The sequence below is a fragment of the Mytilus galloprovincialis genome, chromosome 2 (assembly GCF_965363235.1).
Source record: "Mytilus galloprovincialis chromosome 2, xbMytGall1.hap1.1, whole genome shotgun sequence".
Classification (NCBI taxonomy): domain Eukaryota; kingdom Metazoa; phylum Mollusca; class Bivalvia; order Mytilida; family Mytilidae; genus Mytilus; species Mytilus galloprovincialis.
In genome coordinates, this window is record NC_134839.1 from 4,036,650 (window position 1) to 4,051,411 (window position 14,762).

The window sequence follows — 14,762 nt, forward strand, 5'->3', positions numbered from 1 at the left end:
TTTTCATACTGTTTAAGAATATAGTATGCTAAGTAATATTATTGCTTAAAGTTTTTTGGTGACCATGGATTTTTCTTTTTATACACATACCCGGATGAGATATTATCAGTAAGTTGAAATCACCTATACAATGTCATTAATTATGGTCGTTTGGGAAATAAAAAAAATGAAATAAAAATAACTTTTTGCATGCAAAAGCGTGAACTCTGAATGCAACCAGTCCAATTTTGTTGTAACCGTTTAGTTTCTTAAGTTTATTAATTTAACATTACTCTTTTCTGCGTACAAACATTAGTTGAAAAGTACATCAATTGAACCAATCAAAGTAGAACATGTTTATCTTTATCACATGTTAAATTACTGTACTTAGTACACACACTTTTAAATATGTTCTGTCTTTCCCATCAGTCCTTTGATATTATGTGGACTGTTCACTTCTTTCCAATTAAACCTTTGATAATCTTTGACTTCTCCGTTTCGTTCCCATCAGCCCTTTTGGTTTCAATTCTAAAGAAACAGATCCGATTATACAAAACAACTGGTTACTCCTTTAGTTGAAACAATTTTACATATGAAGTTTCTTCAAGTTCCCGTCATTCGTTTGATGTTTTCACTCTTCTTTTCTTTCCGATCAGTTTTTTTATAATCTTTGGTTTACTCGGATCTTTCCTATCAGTCCTTTGATATTCTTTGGACTCCTTTTTCTACAGAAACAGATCCAAGTATGTAAAATAATTCATAAATCTGTACAACTGGTAACTATTCTTAGTTCAAACAATTTTACATATATCATTTCTTTCCTGTCATTCAATTGATTATTTTACTCTTCTGTTCTTTCCGAACAGTTCTTTGATATTCTTTGATATTCTTTGGACTCTTTCTTTTCTTTCACAAGAATCCTTTGATATTTTTTTTTGATTTTTCGATTTCTTTAGAAACAGATACAATTATAAAACACAATTTTCAATTCTGAAGAACTGGTTACTGTACTTAGTTCAAACAATTGTACATATTATTTCTTTCTTTCGCATCATTCATTTGATTTTTTAGCCTCTTGTTTTCTTTCAGATTAGTTTTTTTTTTTTAGATTCTTTGGATTCTTCTGTTCTTTTCCATCAGCCCTTTGATACTCATTGGACTTTTCGGACCTCTCCTATCAGCCCTTTGATATTCTTTTGACTTTTCGTTTTCCACAGAAACAGATACAATTAAATAAAACAATTTTCAATTCGGGAACAACTTGTTACTGTACTTAGTTCAAACAATTTTACATATGTCCTTTCTTTCTCATCATTCATTTGATTTTTTACTCTTCTTTTCTTATTATCAGTTTTTTGATTCTTTCTCATCTGACCTTTGATAATCTTTCTCTTTTTCGTTTCTTTCTCTTCAGCCCTCTGATATTCTTTGGGATCTTCGGTTCTTTCCCATCAGCCCTTTGATATTCTTTGGACTTCTTTTTTTCTACAGAAACAGATGCAGTTATATGAAGCAATTTTCAATTCTGAACAACTGGTAAGTTCGTAGAGTTCACAAATCAGGCCATCTGATTAGATAAATTAAAACAGCATCTGTCAATTATGATGGAAATACTTCAATCCATCTACTCTTATGATCAAGAGTTTCGCATTTTGAAGTTGGTACTTGTCTCTGATCTGCATTCCAAATATAAAACCATCTATGATTGCATAATTGCTTACATACTGCTGCATGTCGTAGATCAATTAAAAACGTCAAACTTTAACATCGTGGCGGAATATGATATCTTTATGACGTTCCAAACACTAAATTCGCTGCAGGTTTAGAAAAAAACGTTTGCCAAAACATTTAAGTGACCTTGCAATCAATTATTTTAGTAGAAAAAGCGCTTACATAAATTTTATTGTTCTTTCAACACTTAATATGATACCAAAAGTAACAATATATCAAGAAAATTGTTCTTTATATTGAGTGTTAATTGTTGTTTATGGTAAAAATCATCATAAAATTGAATTTAATGATAATCACCGTTTAAGAACTGTGAGAAGATTTACGAGTCTACTAGAGTTTTAATGTTGTAATAATCTATTCAATATATAAATAAACACTTCAATTAAGTATAGATGTTAGTGTTTGTTTACATCTTTAATTTTAACCTGAAAGTATGAATGATTGCAAGAATGAATTAAATATACTATAAAAACTTTAAATAACAGTAATAATGATACCAAAATAATAATAATAATAATAATAATAATAATAATAATAATAATAATAATAATAATAATAATATACCAACGGGGGATGATCAATGGCAATATCGGCGCGAGCTTTAAAGACATATATAGAATTTAGCAATGACAAAGCACAAGGTATATTCAAAGCCAAACTTTTGGAATGCAAAATATACAAAACATTTCAAAACAACACAAACAAAAGACACAAAAAGTTACGTGAAACATTAGTAGTAGCACTTATACTAATAATTTACAAGAATAAAGTACTATTTTAATTACTTACACTATCGGAGCACCTGCTATCATTCCGGTGTTGGTCAGACTTTTATTATATGCGTTGTGTTTTGTATACTGTTGTCTATCGTTGTTCTTTTTTCTTTTTAACCATGTTGTTGTCAGAGTTAGGAATATGGCAGTTGCTTTCATTTGTTCTTTTGATTGAAAGCGTTTGTGTTGCTTCCCTTTTTTTATTTGCCTGGGAGTTCAGTATTTTTGTTACACGTTTTTACAATTAAATGTATAAGCACTAGTATAGTAGTAAATCAACCATTATGTATTTTGTTCTATAATAAAGCAGACAAAGTATTTGATATTAGGTGGACATGACACACACATGTTTAAAATGACAGACGTTCAAATAGGGAGAAATCGGGCATGCAATTCGTTGTTTTTCCTATTTTATGTGTTTACAATTACTCAGGCATCAAGCAAATATTAATCCGTATATTTAACTATTACATTACGTTTTAGGTGCAAATAGCGACATCTTGTGTTACTGTAAACGTATACTTAAATAAAATGATTTTTCGACTTTTAATCAATTTCAATTAACTAATAAACAATGATCAATACGATACTGAAAGTACAAAAAATGTAATACGAATACTCTCTATAGATACTTCTTTGATACTTTAAAGTAGCAACCGTCCTACCTAACTAACATTTTGAATCGGATACTATTTGACGATCGCAATGACTCAGTCATTTAAAAACCATTCGTAAACATGGGCTTTTACTTAGGCAAATCAATTTCACATCAGTTTCACTGATTTCAAAGCTTATCTAATTTCTTATTCAATTACACAGCATCAAGTCCAAAAGAATAAATATTTTAGAAGCGTGGCGCTATGATCATAAACGTAATATTTAAGCATAAAATTGACCGGCGCCGGCTTCAAAGTTGACAAACAGCGAATTATGAATAAAGTTATCAAATACCCATTTTTGGACAGGATTTCATTTAAGGGCGTAACAATGCTTATATCTACACAAACATGGCCTACTGTGGATCAAATCAATCATTCCTAAATGATCTTTGCAATACTGAACATATTAAAACGTCATAAATTGTCTTATTTTTTCTTTGCGTTTGTTTTCTCTTCTATCAGATTATAACCTCAGAATAAATTTCGTTTGATTTGTAACATGTAATCATGATGTTGTCTACTGCAATACCTTTAAAAATTAGTATCCAAACTTTATTCTTTGCAGAAAATCTACTATTTAAGGCATTAAAAGGTGGGAGGAATTGAATTTACTTTATCCTTTGAACACATTTCGAATTGAAGTTTAAACATATTTATTTATAGTGGATTGGGAAACAAGTTTTGCAACTTATATTAATCCCTTTCCACATTGCGGTGCGAGTGCTGCCTTTTTCGAACTCTACAAGGGTGTCTTTAACGTGCAAGAGATATGGCTCTCTCACGGATCAGCCATTTAGCATCCCCTATCGACGGACTATCATCGTTTCCTCGAGACCATACTCGCAAATTGAAAGACAATTCTTATCTATATTTTTGTTTTTTAACAGATAAATACAACCAGTTCCACACTAAAGACAATCATCATGACATTAACGCTTGTTCTTAATTGTATTCTAATCAAATTCATATTCTGTTATTAAATTTTGATTATAAAGGACGTTTTGTCGATGTCCAGATATAAATATAATCCAAATAGTGTTTATGTATCAGCATTTACAAGGAACGCCATTCGCCCTTTTAGCAATCTTGGAATTGTCAGTTTTCCTGTCGAATGTTATCTTCGGCTTCCTCTATCAATACAATAAATGAAAGCCACGATAATGCCAATATTATTGAAAGTGCATTAAACACATAACAATCAATCAATCAAACTCTGTTAACATTGCCGATTTTATGATTTAGTAGTATATATTTGCAATACCGAATACCGAAATTTGTCACTTAGCCCATATCTTTTTGCTGATTACATTGTCATCGTCAAAAACAACAGAGACGGGGTGTGCTATACAGCCCTAAAACTTGTAACTGAAAAACAAATTTAAAAAAATCACTTAACCCAGGCTAGTTTTAAAATGAATTTAAACACATTTAAATATTTCATTTCAGGACTTGAGGATAAGCAATGAACACGATATTGGATAATACGACATAATCTACACGAAAATGGCAACAGAGTAAAATGTATCCCGCTATGAGCACTTTTGGAAGCACAGAACTTCAACAAAATCTGTTTGATAAATATATTTCCTGCAATCACTTCACCGACAGAAATATATCAGAAAGTTACAGAGACTATCAATTTCACTCCACTATAAACAATGATATGAGACCGGGCAATAATTCATATGTTCGTAGGTTGAACAGTGGATATAAATATCGTGGACAGACAATCAAAAATCCGTCTGACAATGGTACTAATGAATCAAGGGTTTATGATCCAGACATAAATCAAAGATGTAGTAACTATAACCAGGAGTTGGACAGAACTTTATATCATAACATGGGGCAAAAATACGCTGTTCGTGGGATAGAAGACTCAACTGTTCAAAGTACCCTCGTAAAGACTGATAACATACGAGTAGATCCAAATAGCGACGAGAGCGACGACGGAGATGCGATGACACGTCGTATGTACCCTTGGATGAAATCAAACGGTGGTAAGTTGGACACGGGTTTACTATAGTGGTAACACTTTAGTGATGTTTCAGTTGACCTTAGTCTATATGAGGCAGGTTTTTGTAAAAAGGAATTTTTAGTTTTCTGCGTTGTGTTTTGTGAAATGACTGCATTCTTCGACTTATTTTTCCTTTACCCTTTTTATAATCTTATTAAAGATCCTTTGTGCCTGTAAGAAGTAGAAGATGAATTTCATTTCACTTTAAAATGTACAAAACTAAATATGATAGAGACCAATTGTTTTCCAAAATTAGTTGAATAGTTCCATCTTTTTTAAATATGACTAATGAAGCAAGATTTAAATTTTTGTATACGTGTGGTGAGACTGATATAATTAGAATTATTGTTAAATTTATAAGCGACATGGACATTTCTAGAAATGCTTTATTAAGTACCTAATAACTTTGAGGTACCACCTCCTCATATATATATATATATATATATATAAATATACAATGTTTATGAATTTGGTATGATATATATGTTTGTATGTTTTGTATTGTCTTGGTATCAATCCTGTAATTTTGGATTTCAGGCCAATAAAAATTACTTACTTACTTACTATTAAAAACTATCAAACATTATTAGAAGGATGTTCATTTTTTTGTTTACAAAATTTATAAACGATTCACAGATAAATCACAGTAGTTAGAGTAGACTATTGCAGTGATTGCACTAAACCAGACTCCAAAAGTCATTTTTTGCATGAATTACATTAAAAGTACACATGGACTCGAAGTGGTAAATAGCGATAGAAAGACGTTCTAAAGTGAAGATTCTTGTCGGTGACAGACAAGAACAAATAAGACTTCTTTTATGTTACTGAAACGCCTTTTATTGTATTTAAGATGCTAAATCATTAGGGCTGACCGCTATGTAGGAAGGCACAATAAACAAGTTGCTAAATCATTAGGGCTGACCGCTATGTAGGAAGGCACAATAAACAAGTTGGGAACTGTGACATCATAACCGAACTTGTGTTTAGATTGGAATTTCTTGAAACAATTGCTAAAAGGTAGCCAGCCAATAAATTTCAGATGTGCTTGTCATTTTGTAATTTACTTCCTCAGTAAATCATGGTACTTTACTTAATCTAGTCATCTAAACTTGCATGGTAAACCATAAACGTTTAAAAACAAACTATCTTAAAGTACAAATATACCATGTCAAGTGTATCCTTGAATAACAATGTGATTTATAGATTTATAAGTACAAATGAATGCAAGGAAATGTGGAGTATATGTCAATAAGACATCAACCCAACGACACCAATAACCAACAAAGCATGCACAGGTTAGACATTAGACATGTCTTTTTGCACAATGCAAAACTCTGAATCGCCCTTAGTCTATAAAACGGTGAAGAGTTAAATAGAATTTACAAAAATAATCAGAGTTATGCACAACGACCATTTTGTTAACAAACAGCTGCGACATGAGCGCATGATACGCCCGTCGTCTTGTGTGAAAGTTTTATGCAATAATCATAAACAGTTTCTGAGAAAGCTTTAAGCAATAACCATAGAATGAAATTCAAAACAGTGTGGCTGTGGCCATTGATTGACACATTAAAATCATCCATTGACTGGGACAATTTAGGTGAACGTTTGTATGTAACAACCACTGCTCACTATGTACTTTTTAAAGACACTTAAACTATGGGGTCACCAAAGGTTCTCAACACCTTAATAAAGTAATTCGAAAAACTAATCAGAAATAACACGATGTTTTGATTTATATCAATTATATAAATCAAAACATAAAGGTTATTCCTGATTAATTTTTTGAATTATTTTATAATTAAAGGCGTAAAGAAACCTTTGGTGACCACACAGTTTAAATGTCTATCGTAGGTACGTCGTGAACGGTGGTCGTTACAGACAAACGTTCATGTAAATTGTCCCAGTCAATGGATGATTTAATGTGTCAATCAATGGCCACAGCCACACTGTTTTGAATTTCATTCTATATTGTTTTTGAGATACATATGGACATATGAAAGACCCACCCTCTTTTTAAAAAAAAAAAAAAAAACTAAATATCACTAAAATAAAATTTTGAATCATCACCAAAAAGTATACAGATCTTTAGATTAATATAACAAAGAAGTGTGTAAAGTTTTAAGCAATAATCATAAATCATTTTTGAGATACGGCGCGACATGTAAAAACCCCCTCCCCCTTTTTTACAAAATACTCAATTACTCAAAAATGAAATTTTGAATCATCACCAAAATGTATACAGATTTTGAGATTAATATAACTAAGAAGTGTGTAAAGTTTTAAGCAATATAATCAAAAATAGTTTTTGATATACGGTGCGACATGTGAAAAAAACACACCCCTGTTTTAGTTACAAAGTGCCGTAACTCAGAAATTTTTCATTTTTTTTCACCATTTTCACCAAAAAGTATACAGATTATTTGACCATCACAAGAAACAACTATAATAAGTTTCATGAAATTTGGATAAGTCGTTCTCAAGATACGGTGCGACATGTTTACATCGGACAGACGGATAGACGGACAGACGGACGGACACCGGACATTTGTATAACATAATACGTCCCGTCTAAATTTTGACGGGCGTATAAAAATAAAAAAAACATTTATATGACATACGCTTACGAGGGTTCCGAATTAGACATGCCCATGTATACATTGCGGGTTTAAACTAGTGTGTGACTTTGGTGGAGAGTGTGGACCTTTCCAAAAGGTACATGAAATATGTGATAAAATCAATTACATGAAAATCACATGATCCAACATTACAACTAGTTTTCTGTTTGACATTGGATTTATTTAGAAAATGAGAAACGGAGTTTTAAAATGGGATGCATTGTCTTCGATGTTGTTCTGCCATCTAGATTCGTCCAATTTTGACCATTCTTCTGTCGTATTCGTAATTGTTCAAAACAGTTCCTTGGGTTTTTTTATTCAAAGAAAGTAAAATTCTGAATAGATTTACGAAAAGACAGTGAGGTGCAGTAAAAAAGTACTTTTAACCTTTTATAACACATTTAACAGTCCACCAGTACCAGGTAACCTAATATAATAAAAGCAATTCTGCATTAATGCAATATCTAAAAAACCATGAACAATAACCCATAAAATTACAACACAACAATGGACAAAATCTATTACATTGTGCAAAAGGCGGAAAACCCTCATCTGGAACAATACAAAACTGATAATGTTATGTTTTATAGATCTGTACCGTTATATCATAGGAACGATTTTATGTCCAATTCTAACACTGTAAACTTGTCGCTTTAATTACAAAACGTAGCAGGTTTAAGATCCCCCTGCAATAAAATCTGCTTGTACTATCATTATAGAGATTTCATTCATCAGGAAAACGGAAATTTATTTCATTTCACTGCATTTAAAACAGAAAATTTATAGGAATTCTTCAGTGAAGTGAGTAAGCTTGTATCACAATTTATGAAGTGACATTTACGACTTGATCGGCATATAAACTTCCCGTTTTTATTACCAGAAATTTTCTTAACATAAAAATAAGGAGGAGCTACTTCCGCTTTACGGCAGTAGGCGGAGAATTTGATGTCGTTAAAAGGTCATATAACTGTCATGTGATACTGCAACCTTTAATTTATACTTTTTTCAGGATTAAACAATAAAAGGGGAAGACAGACTTATACCAGATACCAAACTCTTGAGTTGGAAAAGGAATTCCATTATAACAAATATTTAACTAGACGACGGCGGATAGAAATAGCACATGAATTGTGTTTGTCTGAAAGGCAAATAAAAATTTGGTTCCAGAATCGTCGAATGAAGTGGAAAAAAGAAACAAAACCAATTAATCAAATACCAGTTCTTGAAAACCAACTGCCTATATTGAAAAATGCACGTTAATATGTATTTACCGAATATTTATATCATATATTTTATATTTTAGAGTTTTTATTTCATGTATATGTTGTGTACAAGTTATCATTTTGTACAAATTATAATTTGTACAAAAAAATTGTACAAATTATAATTTGTATTTTGACTTTGTACAAATTATAATTTGTACAAAAAGTGCCTGTACAAATTATAATTTGTACAAAATAAGGCTAAATTTCACTTATAACTTGTACAACAATTTATCATATGGATATTGTGATAAAAATGTATTGATACCCACTATAAAAACTGTTCAATGCTATTTTTAAATTCATATTGATTCCTTTATTTTGCCTTGAGGTTATAAATTGAACTCCTGTTCACTGGTGTTTCACATGGTCATTTACAAAAGTAAAAGTTAAGGTGTTAAAAAAATGGCTAGTATTGTTGATCAACAGGATAAATTTTATCAAGAAGTTCAGCAATTTGCTGAGAATAATACATCTAAGCACAACCATCTTTATACTAGGGACAAATTGAATGAGTTAATTTCTAAAGTTAAAAATGCAAAAGAGGCATCGAAGAAAAGTGACCAAGACAGACATTTGCTAAAGAAATATGATATTATTGAAGTTGCAGATATTGAAAAGCTCATCAAAAAAGGAGGAAATGGTAAGTTTTGTTTTGTTTTATATGACAAATATAGAAGGGGGTCTGAAATCGAATGTAAACAAAAATCTATCCCATCCTGGAATTTTAATTGATTGATTGATTGTTGGTTGCTTAAGGTTCAGTGGCAAATATTTCATGCATATTCATGACGATGTATCAAAATAATCAAACTATGCAACCTAAAATCGTAACTCTATATGATCACAGTAAATAAGGGTGAACACGTATTATTTAAGGAACTTTAGGTCACAAAACAGACGACAATATGAGCTTAACTATTTCACAGATCTGCTTATATTTATAATATTTACAACCAACTGTGAACAATGTATCTTGAAAAGAAAGCGTTCTGACATATCAAAACTTGTTGTTAAACCTATAATTTCTGCTGACTTCAACTGTAGAGGGCAGGTTGACCTTGTAGACCTTCAATCTGTCCCCGACCAGGAATTTAAATGGATAATGCATTATCAAGATCATCTTACCAAATTTAGTGTGCTTAGAGCTCTGAAATCTAAGAGAGCTGCTGAAGTTGCGTATCAGTTACTTGACATTTTTCTTCTCTTTGGTGCACCCCATATCCTCCAAAGCGATAATGGAAGAGAGTTCACTGCACATATAATTACTGAACTGAAATCGTTATGGTCAGAATTGGTAATAGTTCATGGACGACCAAGACATCCCCAAAGTCAAGGATCTGTAGAAAGAGCAAATGCAGACATTAAAGAAATGCTCATATCATGGATGAATGACAATGACACACGACAGTGGTCTGAAGGTTTGCGCTTCGTGCAATTTCAGAAAAATAGATCATATCACAGAGTAATTGATCAATCGCCTTATCATGCTCTGTTTGGTTCTGACCCAAAGATAGGTTTATCTTCATCTTCTTTGCCCAAGGAACTTTTGCCAAATCTTGAAACTGAGGAAGATCTGGAGAAAGTGTTTAAAGAGGTTTCAGAGGAGAACAGTGAAATTGAGATTGATGGAACGGATGAAAACACAGATGCTGAATCGGTAGAATCAGAAAGAGAACTTAACGATTCTGGATCAACAAGTACAACTATTGAAGTAGTATCAGAGGAAGTCGAAACCCCAATCATTCGTGCTAGAAAACGTGCATTGTCTGGCCAACAAATCCAAGCAGATGTCCTTACAAGAAATACAAAACAGAAACTGAGTGAGTTATCTGTTGGAGACAATGTTATTATCCCAATACCACAATATGACCGAGCACCGACCGATCCAAGGAACATACAAGGTGTTGTTGTAGAAGTAGGAAATTTTGGATATCGTGTAGGGACAATAGCTGGTAATTTATCAGGAGTCTTAAGCAGAAACCAACTAGAATCAATTAGTGACTCTTCTTTGTCAGTTACACAAATTCCAGATTTACAACTTTCCCTTAGGGAAGCTGTGAAAAAAATTTCAAAAACTGGTGGACAGGGTTATCTCTCTTGCAAATGTAAAGGCGGTTGTAACAATTCAAAGTGTAAATGTAAAAAGCAAGATGTATTGTGTAATTCGAGGTGTCATGGTTCGCTAACCTGCTCAAACAAATAAGAGCATTATAAATTATTGTATAGTATTGTAAATAGAGTTATCAGTGTGTTTCATATTGATTCGTAATTAAAATTGAATTTATTTTTTATCATTTGATTTGAAACTTATTATATTTAAAATATTGTACAAGTTATAAGTGAAATTTAGCCTTATTTTGTACAAATTATAATGTGTACAGGCACTTTTTGTACAAATTACAATTTGTACAAAGTCAAAATACAAATTATAATTTGTACAATTTTTTTGTACAAATTATAATTTGTACAAAATGATAACTTGTACACAACATATATATATTAGCAAAGATCACTTCTGATATGTCCGAAAAATAAATTTGGCAATGAATGTACATGTTATGTCGGCACCCTGTATTAACGAGAATTTGTATTGTAAATAATCTTATTATATTTTTGTATAAGTGTTTTTATCTATATATTGTTGCTAAATGTGTAAGTTTATTTTGTATTTTATAGAAAACGGTAAACGTTACAATTGAATTCCATTTTTGATGTTTTTTCTTTTCTTTTCAACGATATTTATAAGCATTTTCGATTGGTGATTTGAAAAACTTTTGACATTTGACCGTGTAATTTATAGTTGATAATACCTTTCGAGACTAAACAACGGGTTGATAGGTGTGCATAAACAAGGAAACTAAACACCTACATTTTTTTCTGAAATATATATTTTGAAAATAAAGTTTCATTAAGACCAACTTCCAATAAATTGAAACTTGAAAGGAACAAGTAATCGAATTGTATATCTTAATGGAAACAACATCAATTTGCTGATTAAAAGCTTTAAAAATATTTTATATTTCTTCTTGTGTTTGTTCGGCATACTGTCATGGCGAATTTATAATTGTAAAACATCCACACACTCAGCTCAGACAATATCCGACATACCATGTGGTTAAGAATTTATTTTGCACAACACAAAACTACCAGATTCTGTTTGCGACTTGTCGAATTACTGAACTGTTGACATGCCGACCCAAAGACTGGTAAAAATCGAAACAAACTGATACGTTAACTACAAGTTATTGAGTGTGTATTGTCGACCCACTGACATGTCAATTTGCTTACTCGTAACATGTAGACCAAAAGTCTTGTTGAACCTTAATAAGACCGATATGTAGACTTTGTACTATTGATCCGTTGACCTGTCGACCTGTTTAACTGTCGGTCTGTCGACATGTTGACCCGATAATCCGATTAACGGTCGACCCGTTTAAAAGAAGTCTTTGAGAACATAAAACAAACTGATATTTATATTAACAGTTTTGAGTCATATCAACCAGCCAACTTACCAACGTGGTGTCTACCTATAACATGTTATCATGTCGACTTGCTTGCATGACAACATACTTATATGATTACTTGAAGAATAAGAAATCAATTTGTTTGCAGACTGATGTATTTTGTGTTCTATTGATACAATGACATGTCGACCTGTTAACAAGCTGGCCCATCGACTCTTATCTATAGGAAGAAAAACTAACCGACATCTGCACTAACTGATTTGAGTCTTGTTAAAGTGCTGACATGCCGATCTGTTTACTTCTAATCCCAAATACCTATAGAATTTGAAATAAATTATATGTATAGACTAAGTATTTTTTGTCATGTCAACGCGCTGATGGGTCGACCTGTGCACTAGCTGACTTGACGACCAATAGAGCTGTTTTCTATTCTTTGGTCGGGTTGTTGTCTCTATGACACATTCCCAATCTCAATTTTATAATGTGAAATACAGACTTATTGATGAAGTGATCTTTTCTGTCGAGTTTCTGTCCTGGCAACATAATACATTTACGACTGGTCGACCTGTTCAGTATGACACAAAATAAGATATTGGCTAACTATTCATTGGCTTATATAAAAATAAGAAGAAGTGGAAAGATTGCCATTGAGACACCTCTTTATTTAGATGCGTAGAAGTAAGAGGTCACTGTTCGGTCTACAACAAATAGAAAATCCATACCGCATAAGCTATAAAAGGCCCCAAATTCACAAATGTAAAACAATCCAAACCAGAAAACTAATGACAAGATTTATGATCAAGATAATAAAAGAAAAGGGGCCTCGGTGGCCATGTGGTCAAAGTAGTCCTTCTGCTGTAAACACTAGCCAGTCATTCAACACTGATGTTGTGATTTCGAACCTTACTTATGTGGCTGCACTCGACTCAATCTTAATCGATTAGGATTGTCAGTTTTCCTATCGAAAGTCGGTCGTTTTCCCCAGACACTCCGGCTTCCTCCACCAATATAAACTGTCCGACACGATATATACCAAAAGTGGCTCTTAAATGTGGCGCTTAAAAACAAAATCTCAGTCAATCAGAGAACGAAAAAAAAAAAAAAAAAACCAACAGACAACAACCGCTAAAAAACGTGAACTTGACTTGTGACAGACACCTACCTTATATGGCGGGGTCAAACATGTTCTATCGACTTTACCACAAGTAGTTTCTGCTTCTCGTTATGGTTGTGTTCCGCAATTTAAATATACTCAAACGCAAACCATACTTGGGCATTTTTGTCATTTCACTGATAAAGACAAATAATTTGAGCTGAGATATAACAGGAAATATGTCGACGTTGTCACATGCTCTTTTGTATATTCAAAGTCAAGAAACCTCGTCAGTGGTTGTTTTTAAGAGGGTGACCATGGAAAAACCAGGCAGTGGATGGCACATGACATATTTTATTTTTAAATGTTTTTCATCTATTTCATATCATAAATTCATTCTTTCTCAAAGTTGAATTTTGTTTTTCTATTAACTGCAACAAATAAAGAGAAAAAAATACATAGAAAGCACTGTAAATTCATTGAAAAGGGGAGATAACTCTTCATTTTGTACAAAATTTTGTTGCATCGTTTGTGAACTTAAAAATCATTTTCTGAGCCATCCACAGTTGTTTCGGAAATATCTTTGACATATATTAGCCTTTGTATGATATAAACATTGCATCGGAACAAAAAATTCAGTGGGAAAAAAATTATGATGTGCCACCCATATCATATTTGCCTGATATTTACTTGGACATCCTCTTAATTGTATCCTAACATTCTTGTCGTTCAGGTTATTTTGGGTTGATGACATCTCTGATATTCTGCTTTTGTTCAGCTTTTTTCCTACACCCCATGTTTTTGCAGATGGACAGGTGTGTCATGAACTAATATATTGTCAGCTTGTCTTTGAATTTTATACATCCCATGTGTTCCGAATTTTACTTTAAGTAAATATATGCTCCTACATATACAGTATTCGGGATTTAATTTGTATCGTCATGCAAACAGAAACACATGTTTTACCGAAATTCGGAATTAAACAGTGTCGCGTACCACCCAATCCAACACTAGTTGCATTTGTCTAATATATTAAGAGATGTTTTATTATATGTTTTATTAAATGGGGATGCTACATTTTTGTATCTTCTAACACATTTCAGGTAGAGGATACTATGTGCCGATCTACATTAGATGGCAACAACAATAGTTCGGGGATAAAATAA

The 14,762-nt window shown here is 32.2% G+C and overlaps 2 protein-coding genes across 3 annotated transcripts in view; both read left to right on the plus strand.

The window, feature by feature from the left end:
- LOC143062706 (uncharacterized) overlaps positions 1-9,091 on the plus strand; it is a 42,371-nt gene extending 33,280 nt beyond the window's left edge. For both annotated transcript variants that reach the window (XM_076234462.1, XM_076234463.1), the window contains exons 2-3: positions 4,589-5,139; positions 8,784-9,091. In XM_076234462.1, the coding sequence (XP_076090577.1) occupies positions 4,662-5,139; positions 8,784-9,034 (729 nt within the window). In that variant the 5' untranslated portion in view covers positions 4,589-4,661 and the 3' untranslated portion in view covers positions 9,035-9,091. The remainder of the gene's footprint in view (positions 1-4,588; positions 5,140-8,783) is intronic.
- A 350-nt stretch (positions 9,092-9,441) lies between these two features.
- Positions 9,442-14,762, plus strand: LOC143061972 (KRAB-A domain-containing protein 2-like). The gene is made up of 3 exons (XM_076233829.1): positions 9,442-9,679; positions 9,966-11,191; positions 14,700-14,762. The coding sequence occupies exons 1-3, from the start codon at positions 9,442-9,444 to the stop codon at positions 14,760-14,762; spliced, it is 1,527 nt and encodes a 508-aa protein (XP_076089944.1).